General features: G+C 42.1%; 1 protein-coding gene across 9 annotated transcripts in view; it reads right to left on the minus strand.

Annotated features, from left to right (window-relative positions):
• Window positions 1-6171: 6171 nt before the first annotated feature.
• Window positions 6172-14378, minus strand: part of JADE1 (jade family PHD finger 1) — a 56464-nt gene continuing 48257 nt past the window's right edge. For 8 of the 9 annotated variants that reach the window (XM_061384191.1, XM_061384192.1, XM_061384193.1 and 5 more), the window contains 2 exons: window positions 13318-13435; window positions 6172-9978 (listed from right to left, as the gene is read on the minus strand). In XM_061384191.1, the coding sequence (XP_061240175.1) occupies window positions 9068-9978; window positions 13318-13435 (1029 nt within the window). In that variant the 3' untranslated portion in view covers window positions 6172-9067. Of the gene's footprint in view, window positions 9979-13317; window positions 13436-14378 lie in introns of those variants that run through there. The other variant, XR_009730291.1, reaches the window with a different exon arrangement.

A 14378-nucleotide genomic window follows, 5' to 3' on the forward strand; every position in this document is an offset into this window, starting at 1 on the left:
GGCACGGTCAGTCTGTGTTCAGTCTAGCCCTATACTCTCATAAAACCATCCAGACAGACCTAGGCTTCTACCTCAGAAGGTTCTTTTATGCCACAACTGTCATACTTCCCAGACCTAATCTAGTAATCCTGTCTGAAAAGATACGTTAAATTTCTTCTTAGTAAACCCATGCAGCATCCTCGTAATCACTGTGTGTTCCTTTTATGTTTATTTAAAATGCTTGAGTTTTGTAGTATGGCATCATGGAAGTTCTCAGTCCCTATTTTTATCCTTTTTTCAAAGAATAAAAAAGCCATCAGAGTATAATCTGATGTATAAGGACATCTGTTCGCACTTAAATCTGTGAAGATTAAAAATATGAGACTAGGATTTCCTGTCATGGAAACTGTGCTCTAGGAGATAAAAGAGAGTAAGGGTAGTTACATCATGTTTCTACAAGTAGCCAAAAGAAACCACTGGACCCACTGGAGAATCTTCCCCTGGATCTACAATAACCATGCTGATCTGTATGAATAACGTATGCCTATTGAGTACCTACAATATGCAAGGCATTGTGCTAACATTTTGCATTTATTATCTCATATAATCTAACAGCCCTGCTAGGTAGGTGTTACCATTCCTTTTCTAAAGATGTAGAGTCATAAAAGTCAAACACCTAGCCCAGGGTCATGGAGGAGGAAAGTGTCACTGCAGGCTTTCAAACCAGGTGTCTCCAACCCAGATCCCTCCTCCTCCCAACACTGCATCCTTCATCTGCGGAATCCGTGCTCTGGCGTCTCTCCCGTTCCCTGGCAGTGACTGAGCAGTTGCCTCTGTAGGTTCTCTGAGGCCCCTGCTCAAGGAAACTGGACCTCACGGCAAACAGCTTGGTTCTCTCATACACGTACTTCATCCTAGCCTTCAGGTAATTCTGACTAGTGTCCATTCTTTCCTTTTAGTTCATCGATTCGTGTTGTTGATAGGAAATAACAGATGCAAAACCGATTTTGAAAACTTCTTTCACATTTTCATTCATCAACCTTATTATAACGAGTCATAGCTGTGACCGGGTCTTTGCTTGCCTTTTCTGATTCTGACTCTAACCCAAAGAGCCCGTTTGGTTATCAAACTTTATGCATTACATAGAAAACTTCCTGAGAAAAGTATTTTCATATCCAAATCTTGAAATTGGCCATAACCTAAAAAGTCAATTAACTGTAGTGAAAAATACAGATCTAAGCAAAGGAAGTTATATAAATTAGTGGGTTATTTCCTTGAAATGTTTCCAGACTTTTTTGATTGCCTTTTATGCTTTTTATAATTGCAGTATAGTTGTGCAGTATATTACAAGCATACCATGTAGAGATTCAGTGTTTAAAGGTTATACTCCATGTAGCTATTATGAAATATTAGCTGTATTTCCCACGTTGTACAGTATACTCTTGCAGCCTGTTTTGTATGTAGTAGTTTGCACCTCCTAATCCTCTACCCCCTGTAGTTCCTCTTCCTCTCCCCACTGGTAGTGGGAGAGAGGTTGTTGTTTAGACATGCATATCATGTCTGACTCTCTGCGACCCCATGGACTGTAGCCCACCAGGCTCCTCTGTCCATGGGATTTTTGAGGCAAGAATACTAGAGCAGGTAGCCATTTCCTTCTCCAGGGGATCTTCCCGGCCCAGGGATCAAACCTGTGTTTCCTGCATTGGCAGGCAGATTCTTTATCACTGAGCTGCCAGGGAAGCCCAGTTTATTCACTGTATTGGTAAGTCTTCTTTGTTATATTCACCAGTGTGTTATATTTTTTGATTCCACAGTGATATCAGACAGTATTTGTCTCTGACTCACTTCACTTGGCATAATACCCTCCACGTCTATCCATGTTATTGCAGATGTAAAAACGTCATTATTTTTGTGGCTGAGTGGTATTCTATTGTATGCTTATTTGTGTGTGTATACATACACACACCACATCTTTATTCATTCATGTTGATGGACACTTAGGTTGCTTCTGTGTCTTGCCTATTGTAAATAATGCTCCAGTGAACATTGGAGTGTATGTCTTTCAGAATTAAGAGTTTATGTCTCTTCCAGATGTATGTATGCCAAGGAATGGAATTGCTGGATCATATAGTAACTACTTGTAGTTATTTAAAGGAAACTCCATACTGTTTTCCACAGTATGAAATTTATATTTCAATCAACCAACCACATCTTTGCCAACATTTATTACTTGTGTTCTTTTTGATAGTAGGCATTCTGACAAGTGTGAGGTGAGATCTCCTTGTGGTTTTGGTTTGCATTTTCCTGATGACTAGCAGACATCTCTTCTGTCCCTGTTGGCCTTCTGCATTTCTTCTTTTGAAAACTATCAAGTCTTCTGCCCATTTTTTAATCAAGTTGTTTTTCTGATATTGTTATATGAGCTGTTTATAGAGATTGGATATTAACCCCTTGTTGGCCATTTTGTTGTTATTCAGTCAGTCATGTCTGACTCTTTGCGACCCCATGGACTGCAGCACACCAGGCTTCCCTGTCCATCACTAACTCCTGAAACTTGCTCAAACTCATGTCCATTGAGTCAGTGATGCCATCCAACCATATCGTCCTCTGTCATCCCCTTCTCCTGCCTTCAGTCTTTCCCGGCATCAGGGTCTTTTTCAGCTCTTCACATCAAGGTCTGAGTCAGCTTTTCACGTCAAGTGGCCAAAGTATTGGAGCTTCAGCTTCAGCATCAGTCCTTCCAGTGAATATTCAGGGTTGATTTCCTTTAGGATGGACTGGTTTGATCTCCTTGCTGTCCAAGGGACAGAGTCTTCTCCAACATCACAGTCAAAAGCATTAACTGGGAGAGTGGGACCATAAAGAAGGCTGATGCCAAAGAACTGATGCTTTTGAACTGTGTTGTTGGCCATGCCATTTGCAAATATTCTCTGCCATGCAGTAGGTTGCTTTCATTTAGGGTTTCCTTTGCTGTGCAAAAGTGTTTAAGTTTAATTAGGTCCCATTTGTTTATGTTTGGTTTATTTCCTTTGCTTTAGGAGACAGATTCAAAAACATACTGACAGATTTCTTTTCATAGGTGGTAACAATTTCACCAAAAAAAAAAAATATTTACCAGATATCTACCAAAAAATAATAAATGTATGTTAAATTGTGTTTAGCAATTATAAAGTGGTTGATACAATATTGTATGATTTCCTGAGTCAAAATAAGCATGGTATTATAAAGCATGGTGTTTGAAAGGTACTTACTTACTTTGAGTATCTGGGACTATTTGAGGCAAAGATATGCCCACCAGCATTTCATATGAAAAAGAGAAACAATTCAAACTGTAAAGCTGAAGCAGAGCCAAAATGAGCAAGAAAAGGAGGAAAGACTACACGGAGGAGGGAAAACACCAGAGAAAAGATCTGCTTTGTGAAGAAAGTGTCTCACATGGTTCTAATCCAGAAATCAGAATCATCAGCCAGATTAACAGGTAAAATAACCATACTTAACCCATAATTAATAAATGTCATATTTAAGACTCAGACTATATAAGCCAAGTAGTAGTGAGAATATCGGGATACATCAGTGATACGTTAGGAAGGATAGTATACTTTTTTCTTTTACCTTTGCTATTTAATTTGGCATTACTTGACTTATTTATGAAAGCTAACTAGATTATATACTTTATGTCACAAAAATACTGATTTGCATAGCGTCAATCTAAGTTTTTAAAACAGTTCTAATTGCAGAGTCACTGTCAAGAAACAGTGTGATTTTAGGTGATTCTCTTTAACTTTCCAAGTAATGTGTCAGGACATAGAGAAAATTATCCTTTGCATTCCTGATAGAGTGTTGTTTTTTTGATCATATATGCATATACTTTTTATCTGTAAATGTGTGCACGTGTGTGTCCTACAAATGTATAGGACACTAAAGTAATCCCATTCTTCCTAGAAGGTAGGGACTAACTGACCACAAGCCAAATATATCATGTTGTGTTCATAGTCATTCAACCAGAACATTAACATAGTATTTTAAACCAAGATAATTAGCTTTTCTTTATAGAAATTCATTGAAGTTCACATATAAAATTCTTAGTGTACTCAAAAACACACAAACTAGTCTATGTGAATGCTCTCTTTATTCTGAGGCAGCAGGGTCCTGGGGCTGGAGACTGGAGACGCTTGGTTCTACCCCCTACCGACCTTGAGCACGCTGCTTAATCCCTGTCCGTCATGCTGTGAGCTTTAAATAAAGTAACACGCATAAAATGCCCAGCAGTGCTTCTGTCGTTTGATAAGCTGTGGGTAACCATCTGCAGGAGTCTGGAGGTTCTCTGATGACTTCGTGGCATGACAGAGTCAGTTATTATTGTGGAAGTTATCACTATGGAGATGGCAAGGCTGAAGCTAACTGGGAGGAGCAAGACTTGAATCAAGGAAACCAGATAGAGGCTGCTGCAATAATCCAGGCAAGAAATGCCATTGAACTATACGGCAACAGATAGTGGGAAAGAAGCAAGAAACACTAAAGAGATACTGTATAATATGTATACTGAGATCACCATTTGGCTCCAGGAGTTGGAGAGATACACGTAGGTTCCAGGCCTGGATGGCATTCTGTTAAGGCAGGGTATAGTAAAAGGATGAGTTCCCGAATCTCAAGCACCTGCACACGTCAAAGAGGAAGTGCCCGACAAGCAGTGCACTAGAACTCAGGAAAGGCTGGACTGCGGCGATGCCACTCAGCAGCCCAGGGACGGTCAGTGTCAAGGAAGCAGATGACACACTTGATTTTACCCTTTTTCAGTCAAAGGTCTGGCCTGCCCCAGGCCAGGGTTCATCATCAGACGCAGCTCTGAACATTGGAGGGAAATCACACTGAAGATTTCGACCTGGAAGTTCATTGCCAAGTTTGCTGCAGATGGCGAATGTCTCAGTTAGCTGTTGTTTGCTAAGTGATCTGGGTAAAACCACGAACACGGTCCCTGACGCCACATTTCCCATCACGTGTTGCACAACTTCCAGCAAGAGACCCTTCCTTTGGCTCTGGGGGACTTCATTTCCCTTGGGAACTATTGTGGTTATTCAACTTGAAGACCTTGTAGGAAGAATCAGTTATTTCTCTCTGGGGTCTTACTCAGAGCAAGCAACATGGAAGTAAATAGTCACTAAGGAGGAACAAGGAGAAATAAACAAGCTTTTAGCCAAATTGATGGAACACCAATTCATGTTATTAAAAGAGAAAACACCAGTGGCCAGTTTTACAAAAGTTGAAACTAGGAATGGTACCACCACCCTGCTGTGGCTCCTGTTCATCGCAATATATGAGAGTTAATCTCTGTGTAACCCGCACCTCTTTTGCTGTTCCCAGCACAGAGGTGCATTGTATTACATGCTGATGCCTCCATGTAGAGGTTGAGTAAAGACTTTCCGGCAGGGAGAACACCGGACTAGAAAACCAGAACTGGGGTTGGCCCAGTTCTGCCAGTGCCTAATTAATGCTGTGATCTTCTTTGTAAAGCATGGAGGTATCTCTTTTTGCCCTAATATTGTGGAATTCTGTGATCAAAATGATGCATTTAATGAAACCATTCTTTGAAAAATAATTTTTAATAGTCTCCCTGTCTTTCAGGAGTAACATGTATTTTTTTTGCCTCAGAAGACTTACCAGTCAACATTATGTTGGAGAAATAAGTTTCTTAATCATAAACATGACAGCCAAACATTTACTAACTGCCTACTGCTTGCTTTCTATGAGATGCTCCATGAGCTTTCTTCAAATACCAGAGCAAACCCAAGACAATGGAAGGATGTCACTCTTCTTTCTACAGAAGGGAAAACTGAGGCTTATAATTACTAGGTGACTTGGCAAAGGTCACATGGCTGGTAAACTACAGTTTAGCCTTTAAACCCAGGTCTCTCCAACCTGACTAAGTTGCTTCAACTGGTTGTTTTCAGATCCAACATTGTATTCTGGAAAGAAGTCCGGCGAGGGGACACCAAGATCAGGCCATGATTTGTCGGGGTCTCACCATCAAAGCTGAACCAGAAAGCAGCTCAGTGAACCCGTGCTCATCCAGTCTTGTCTTGTACCCAGCAGTCTTCCTGCCAGTGAGACAGCGACACGCGCCATCACGTGGGACAGTGTGTACATGTGCATCTAAATATTCAGCAAAACTAGATTTCAAATGACGCTTTAAAATGTATTGCAAAATGTACAGCATTTATTCACATACAGACAAAAAGGCACAAATTCTACTAAATAGTTCAACAAAAAAATACAGCTGTCCTCAACTAGTTTTATAAATACTTTCAAAAAGGGGGTAGAAATAAATACAGGATTGGGCCATGTAATATAAAATAGTCATCTCTACATATACTTTTGTTTTTAATTCTGATTTTTAACTCTTCATGCACCTTTTTTTTTAACCCAATTTTAGCTGAATGGACACCAAGCTAGGCACATAGTGAAAAATCCTCTGTACAAGGTTACAAATGTAATGACAAGTTTGTCCATTTCAAAATAATTAAGATTTGTACACAACACATATAACCCTTCATTTAGATTTTGTGTTTATAACCTAACAAATGACATTCCAGGCAACTTTACAAAAGTTTAACTAGCCTACATTTTTGACATAATACATTGATCATAATCAAAGATATTTCTTGGTCAGGATGCACACGGAAAGATAAAGCTTTAAAAAAAGAAGAAAAGAAGAGCAAATGGTTCCATACTCAGAGTGCAAGTGGGCAGGTTGGGTTAGTTGCCGCTCATAACCTCATACAGAGTTCCCAGCAGGACGCGAAACTGACTTACAGAGCTGTCATTACACTGTCAGAGAAACTGTACCATTTGCATTTCAAAGCAGGAATTAAAGGTGTGGGCTTTTTGTGTTTGTGTGTTTTGTTTTTGTGTGGGGTTTTTTATTTTTGTTTTGTTTTCTTTTTGGTTCAGCATAACTTGGAACGTTTGAAAGCTTTTCAACCTAAATGTGGGGAAAAAACAGGTAAGGCATTATTTTTGCACAAAACTAGCATTCCTAATAGTGCAAATGAATCTGGTACCTCTTATAAACGGTGAGAGGTCATAGACTTACTAGAATTTAGATTTTCTTTCTATGGCTTGACAGATTATCCCTCTATATACTCTACTCTCACCCAGAGCTGTTGCTGTAGTCAAAAAAGAACTGTAAAGAGTCCACCTTCTTCTGTATCCAGCAAAAGGTTTCTTGCTCTTATGCAAAGAAAAAAAAAAACGATCTGATTTTTAAATTATGCTGAGTTAATGTACAACTTGGATTCATAAGAAACTTCTAATATCTGTAGCAACAGTTTATCTGGACAACATTCTTTGAAAAATGAGCCCCATAGCTCAAAAATAGTCAGTCTAAAAACCTGGGTCATTCTTTCCCCTCCCCTGAATCAGTTACTAAAATGTATTTGAAAAGTTAAGACTTGGTTTGAAAATGTCATACATACAATGGGGATGTATCAGATCTACTATTTGATCATCTGATAAAACTTGCATAGCAAGATGGAATTCAATAAGCCTTTTTTCCTTGTTGACAGTCATCTGGAAGACTTGAAAGGTAACTACTACAGAACTCAAAGCATTACTCATTAAGTATCAGAATGTCCCTGCCACATGGAAATAAATGTATAAATGAATCAGGAATCTGAGTACTGGTATTAACAAACTAAGGGATAATTTAGGGGAAGTTGGGCTTGTTCCAAGTGCCCACAATTCTAAATCTCACTGCTACTTAAATTTTCCTTAAGTTTGATTCACAACTACATTGAATTCCAAAGAAAATTAACAGGACCTTAACACTATCCACTGTCTTAATACAAAACGCACTGCAGTGAGTGCAAAAACAGAACATTGTACTCAAATTTAATGCTAAATTTATTGCTGATAACTTACTAGTTATTGCCATTTGCAATCAGAAAGTCCAAGTTACGAATTAGAGCTTAGAACTCTGACTCCAGAAAACCTGTTACACTTCAATCTCTTTCCTGTATAAACTTGGTCAAGGGTTAAGAGGTTATCGCAACTTATTGCCTTTCTATTATTTTTAAAATATAACTTATTTTGGGTTTTTTTTCCATTTTCCTTTTTTTCTCCCAAGGAACCCATTCGTGTTGGAAGGCCGGACTCCCCAGCGTACGCACTAGTGCTCCTCTCTGGAAACACGAGTCACCAGAGTCTGGAAGTCATTGCTTAAACTTGAACAGCCATTGTGTTGTTGGAAGCCAGGTGGCCAGGTATTGCCAAAGGCCAGCGGAATCCCAAGCTAGCCCAGAAGGCAGTGGGGTAGGGAAGAGAAAGGCTGAGAGGACTGGTAAGGACGGGACCTCAACTGTCCTTTCTCATGGATGGAGCCCTGTGATGCGTCGCTCTCCGCCTGCCCTCTATCCAGAACACAGTCGAGAGCTGCCGGCAGCAGGACCTGGCTGCTTCCATTCACCCTAAATCTCCAAGCTCAGGCAGCTCTACCCTGTCCCTTCAGATCTTCCGGTAATGGCCTTTTTAAAACTTTTCTCTTCCCTTATCTGCTTTATTTACACATGAATTCCCTAGAATTACTGAAGCTTCAGAGCTACTGCCTGTATACTACAATGCAACAAAACAGTCCGTGGGCCAAAGTATAAATATGATTTCAAGATCACCACAGTCCTAGAAAATAAGTTTTATGGGCTACTAAATGATACGTGAGGGTTTCCTCAAGAACCATCTCTGATTCCATATATTCAGGTAACTAAGAGTTTGTGCTTTGGGAAGGATACAGAGGGCAGTAAGCACTCATGAGGCTTAGTTCAGCCTAGCCCTCTTGAGAAACTTACTTCATCCATTCTTATTGTAGTGTTAATTCAGCCTCTAGTCTTAGCAGTGTCTTACGGTTACAATCTATTCTTGTGTTTCCTCAACAAGTTGCAAATAACACACTTCTCACAACAATGATTTATAAATGACTCTGAAAAAAAATTCCAATCAGAATTGCAAGTAAATGTATTTGTGTAGCTCAGGAGTGATGGGTTTCCACTCGTTCCCCTGTGTCAGAGCTCTCGCCTCCTGCACCATCGTGCCCGTTTCATCAAGAGGCCAGAATGCTTCTCCTGATGATGTCTGTCCTCCTGCTGATAGAGCTGCTGGCGTGGATGCACTTCTTCTCGGAGGCCTCGCTCTCCGAGTCACTCATCTCTACGTCAGGGACATACCCGTCATTCTCGTTGTCAGCTTTCAGTTTGCTTTTTGCCCTCTCCTTGGCTGGAACTCGGCCTAGGCCCAGGTAGGAGTAGTCTGAGTGCTGGTGGCAGGCCGCCTCTGGGGCCTCTCCCTGCTGCTGCCGTTCCCCCTTCTTTGGAATCCGGAATCCTCCCCAGTTCTTCACTGGGCTGGCCGGTGTCGTAGGCACTTTGACTGCAGACTGGTTATAGTTCACTCTGATCAGGGAGCCGTTGCACTTGGGCACTGCCTCCTTCCTTGTGCCCGGCACCGACTGCCCCGCCCCAGGGGAGGCGGCAGCTCTGGCGTGGTCCACGTGCCTCTGGGACACGTCTGTGGACCTCAGAGGCTTGTGACTCTGTTTCAAAGGTCTGTCCTTTAAGTCCCCCTTGCTGAGGTCACACTGAAAACGATGGTCTCTCCTGTTCCCGTGGTCTGGCATCACCACACCGTTTTTCTGTTGTGCTGATACGAGCCGTGCTTCTGCAAACGTCTTTTCAAAACTCAGAAGGCTCTCTGGGCCCACCGTCCCCTCCCTTCTGCCCCCCAGGTCTGGCTGTTTTAGCTGGGTTTTGCCTTCGCTCCCAGGGCTGTTCTGCAATGGATCTCGCTTGTGGGGCTTCTTCAGCGAGTGAACCAAGGAAGTACCCATTTGCTTCCTGAAGAACGCCGAATGCCACTTCAAGTCCTCTATCTTGGGAGCATCAGGGCCCACAGAAGGACTGTTAAACAGAAGCATGTTTTCCAGTGAGGAGGAGGAGCAAGAGGAAGAAGGCACACCTGTGAACATAAAACCACAAAAAAAGAAATTGCAGCAGAAGCAAATCCAGAAGAATAAAATTTTAGACCCCTTAGCATGGCCCACTAATGCAGACTTCCCACCCAACAGTACAACATACAATCACCCAGTTTGTAAAAATTTGGTTTTTATAGTAAAGATACTACCTGCCTTGAGAATCTGCATGCTCTAGATGCTCTTTTCTAAAACAGCTGAAGTTCACATAATTTTTTTCATGAAACTGCCTTTTCAAGGAATACACTTGCCTTCAAACAAAATAACTGATCTGATTCTCATATGTGATTTACTGCAGAATCTTTCCGTGGTCAAGTAAGCATTGCCTCCACCACCCCCCCGGTCTCAGCACCTGCCTGGCCCGCCGCCTGGGAGCAGCACACCCACAGGGGCAGGGAGTGGAGCTGTTATGCTGCTTTCTGCAAATTATCTATCCCACCCAGGGCTCGAGTGAGGATAAATACACATACATTGTGAAATGAATAAAGGAAGGTGTTTAAAAATCATTCTTGACACAAGAGTACATATGTTTACTCATTATATGTACAACACACTTGTGAAATTAAACTATCATCTAAACAAGGATAAGTTAAATTGGTGTTTTTCAAGCACTTTTTATGCAAATCACATTAAGAACTAAGTTGCACAATCATAACCCAGTAAAAGTGCACTTTTCATGCAACCATATTAGCCTTCATCACCTGACGTGCACTCCGACATTTTCTGTTGTTTCACTTATTTTAATGCTGGTGCTGACCTGCTAAAATGCATCTCACAACCTGGTAACAAACTGTTACCCTCAGTTTGAAAAATATTGGGTAAATCCATAACATACTAGAGTTCATCAGAAGGACCATGTCCCTGCAGAAGCCTCCAGAGCCTCAAAACAGTTGTCATGTTCTCTGAGCCATGAGCCACCAGGAAATGGGGTTTCGTCCAGAGTAGCACAGGAGCCCATGTGAAACCTACTGCTGGGCAGGAACGGATACCACGCGTAGACAGAATGAGCTAGCGACTCTAAACGGAGAATCACCACAACCACAGGGGAGGGGGTTTCCAATCTGCTGTTTCAGAAATGCCCACTTTCTCAGTAACCAAACTTAGGGTCAACCTTCACACCACATTTCTATTTCTTTTACTCAGTCACCTGCTGTGGGAAACTAAAAAGGTAAGAGGTACTGTCCTCTGATTTCCATCGTGACTCGGGATCCAGGCCTCTGAGGAGCCTCGGCTTCATGACTCCCACAAGCACTGTCCCCACTGAGGACACTCACCCAAGCAGAACGGCCCTGCCCATCCCAGAATCACGGACAGCATCAACATGGACCTTAGGGACACATTCAAGTCACGGCCATCTGCTCTGCCTCATCTGGAATCCTCTGTCTTAAAAGGTAGATCAGGTGAGGCACAAGTAAGAACACAACTGAAAGTCTAAAACTGGAAAAAGGAAAAAGGCATCCTAAGGGGCTCCCACTTCACTCCCTGGGGCATGGCTTCCAACCAGTCAACCTGGCACGTACTGGGGGTAGGAGGACCCCACACCCCATTTCTGTTGTGGAACAGCAGGGGGACTTGGGAACACAGGCCCGCATCACAGCTGTTACACAGAACACTGCGTAACCTTCAGAGGCTCAACCACTTACCCAAAGAAACGCTGCCATGAAACACAAACAACAAAAATGCCCTACAATATCTGTAAGAAATGACTCAAGGAGAATAAGATGAAAGTATTCTTTACAGCTTCCTTTCACAACTTATTTTTGAAGGCAAACTCACTCATCAGTGATCACTCATGACATAAGGACCTAGCAAGTCAGAGAAAGCCCTCCAGGGGCAGAACTCCGTGGGCACAGCTGCACTGGCGATCCCGGCTCTCTGCTGCTGGAGGAGAGTGCTCCACGCCAGCCAGGTGGACACGAAGGGAGAGCCCCCTCTTTTATTTGCATTCAAGTAGGAATAATGAAGAGACATAAGTTCACTTTGATGAATCAGACTGCTGGTACTGGGTTGGCCAAAAAGTTCTTTTGGGTTTTTCTGTACCATCTTATGAAAAAAAAATACAAACTTTTTGGCCAACCCAATATTTACGATACTGTACCTGAAAAAATTTATTTCAAAAATATTACAACTGAACTCACAAGTCTAGCTATTGATATAACCTTGACAGATTTGGGGAATATTTACTCTTGCAAAGGAAATTATCTAGGATGATATTATTAAATAAGTTAATGGCATCAAAACAAGGATATCTTTTAAAACTTGCCAAGCTTTTTCTCCTCTTTGTTCAGCTGACCAGTTACTTCTGGGCACATATATCCAGATGGTTTTGTCAACATAATAGGTTATTATTTCTTTGTTCAGTCCATGTTTCATAGTATATGTAAAGAGCCACAAAAGCAGAAGGTTAGAGTAAGCCCGTTGACTGTGCACAAGGAAAGTCGTGCAAAGACAAGCAGACACCCGCTCCCAAGACCTACCTACTAGCGGGTAGGTCTCTACACACTCGGCACTCTTCCTCCTCCTCTGAAATCCTTATAACACCTGCCTTCTGGGGCTTGTGAGCACAGAACATTAGCCCTTCAAGGCCTTCAGAGGCCAAAATGCTGGACCAAAACTCTTACAGATGGACAGACTTTAGAGAGGTCCAACAACCTGTCCCACTATGCACTTGATCTCAAAGTCACTTAAGTGCTCTCCAAAGGGAAGGAAGTCCATCCCTTAGTTTTTTTCTTTGCCAGAGAAATGCAAAAATAGGCAGCACTAAATACTTTGTGCTGAATCTCAAAAATATTCAAAATTTCAATTACACCGAAAGAATCCACTGTAAATATTATCTAAACGTGGATATGTGCATTGAGTACCCAATCTTAGATATATTTACCATATGTTACAGGTAGACCCAAAGGCTAGATAACCAATACATCTTTTTAGGTATCCCCGAGACTCTGTACATTTATCAAGCGCTTTACAATACATAAGTTGCTTTTTGAGTCTCACTACTTCCCAGGAGGGAGCTGGCGATCTCATCCCAACATTACGTGTGAGGAAATGGAAGAGACTCAGAAAACTTTAGACTCACTTGTGCTGGGCATATAAGTAGGGAATACAGGATTTAACCCATATGAGGCTGAAGCCATGGCCCCGTCCCCTAGACCACAGTGCCTCAAATGCCTGAGATTTCCCTCAACAGCAAAAGCCTTCCCTTTGATTCTTCTAGAGTAAAAAAGAAAATTGAAAAGACACTAGCATGTTTTTCCCCCTGAACAGAGTGTTAAGGCTAACAAACCCCTGCCCTGTTGTTTGACCTACCAGGGCTTAATGCATACCTGAAACTCTTTCTTGCTCCAAAAGCTTAGTGTAAAGATTGAATATCTGTTCCTGGACTTTGCACACAGATCGTTTAATCTTTTCCCTGCGGGTCACCATGTAAGTGAGGTTCCGAACCTGGAACGTAGAGAATAAAGATTCTAAGTAAGCAATATACATTATAACAGTACTTTTTTTTTTTTTTTAACCTGAGGGGGAAAAAATGTATCCCACTAGGTCCTTGACTGACTTTTGAAATCAAAATATAAATGTTTTATGGAATCTGACCTCCCTTTGTGATGCTAAGTACCACCAGAGAAAGGGCCTGTAGGAGGGAGCCATGCCCCCAACACCAAACCAGGCCAACGGCCTGGCCATCGGCTCATCCCAGCAGAGAGATGCCCAGTGGTGTGCAAGGCCAGGCATACCAGCTCTTGCCAAAGGACTCTGCTTATCCTCCCATGAATTCTATTGTCAGAAGCTTTAGAGCAGTTCAGAAGCCACCTTGGTTGCACTTTATCAAGCATCTTCTGAAGATGCAACTAGGCAAGCACAGGGTCAAGGGCCATTAGAGGAAAGAGCCCCCCAAAAAAGCGTTCCTGCATGGGGCCCACGAGAATGCCAAGTGGTCACCAAGAATCCAAGTGAAGTTCCATCAACTGGACACTGAGCTCTCTGAAATACCTTGGAGTTTACAGGTAGCTAATTTGTTCCTACAGAGCAAACACCTAGGGCGGGTCCTTGCTTTGCCTCAGATTTGCTACATCAGCATCTTAAGGCCAGCTCTCTGCATCACTGACACTGCCTGCTTCCTGATTCATCTGTCAGTAACAGAGAGCCCAGCGCTACGAGCTCCACTTGGCATCTGATGCGCAACCACTGGGGGCTGCACGCATATCCTCATTAACCTACACTAGCTAATCAACACGAATTTGTTCCCCGCTTTCAAAGCCACCTGTGGTCAGTCAATAGAGTCAAAATTTAATGACTTAGTCAATAAACTCCCTTAAATCTCTTCAGTCCTAACACTTATTGGTAAACCCAATCAGCCTGCATGGGCCTGGAAACACAAATGTCAAAC

The sequence above is a fragment of the Bos javanicus genome, chromosome 17 (genome assembly GCF_032452875.1).
Source record: "Bos javanicus breed banteng chromosome 17, ARS-OSU_banteng_1.0, whole genome shotgun sequence".
Classification (NCBI taxonomy): domain Eukaryota; kingdom Metazoa; phylum Chordata; class Mammalia; order Artiodactyla; family Bovidae; genus Bos; species Bos javanicus.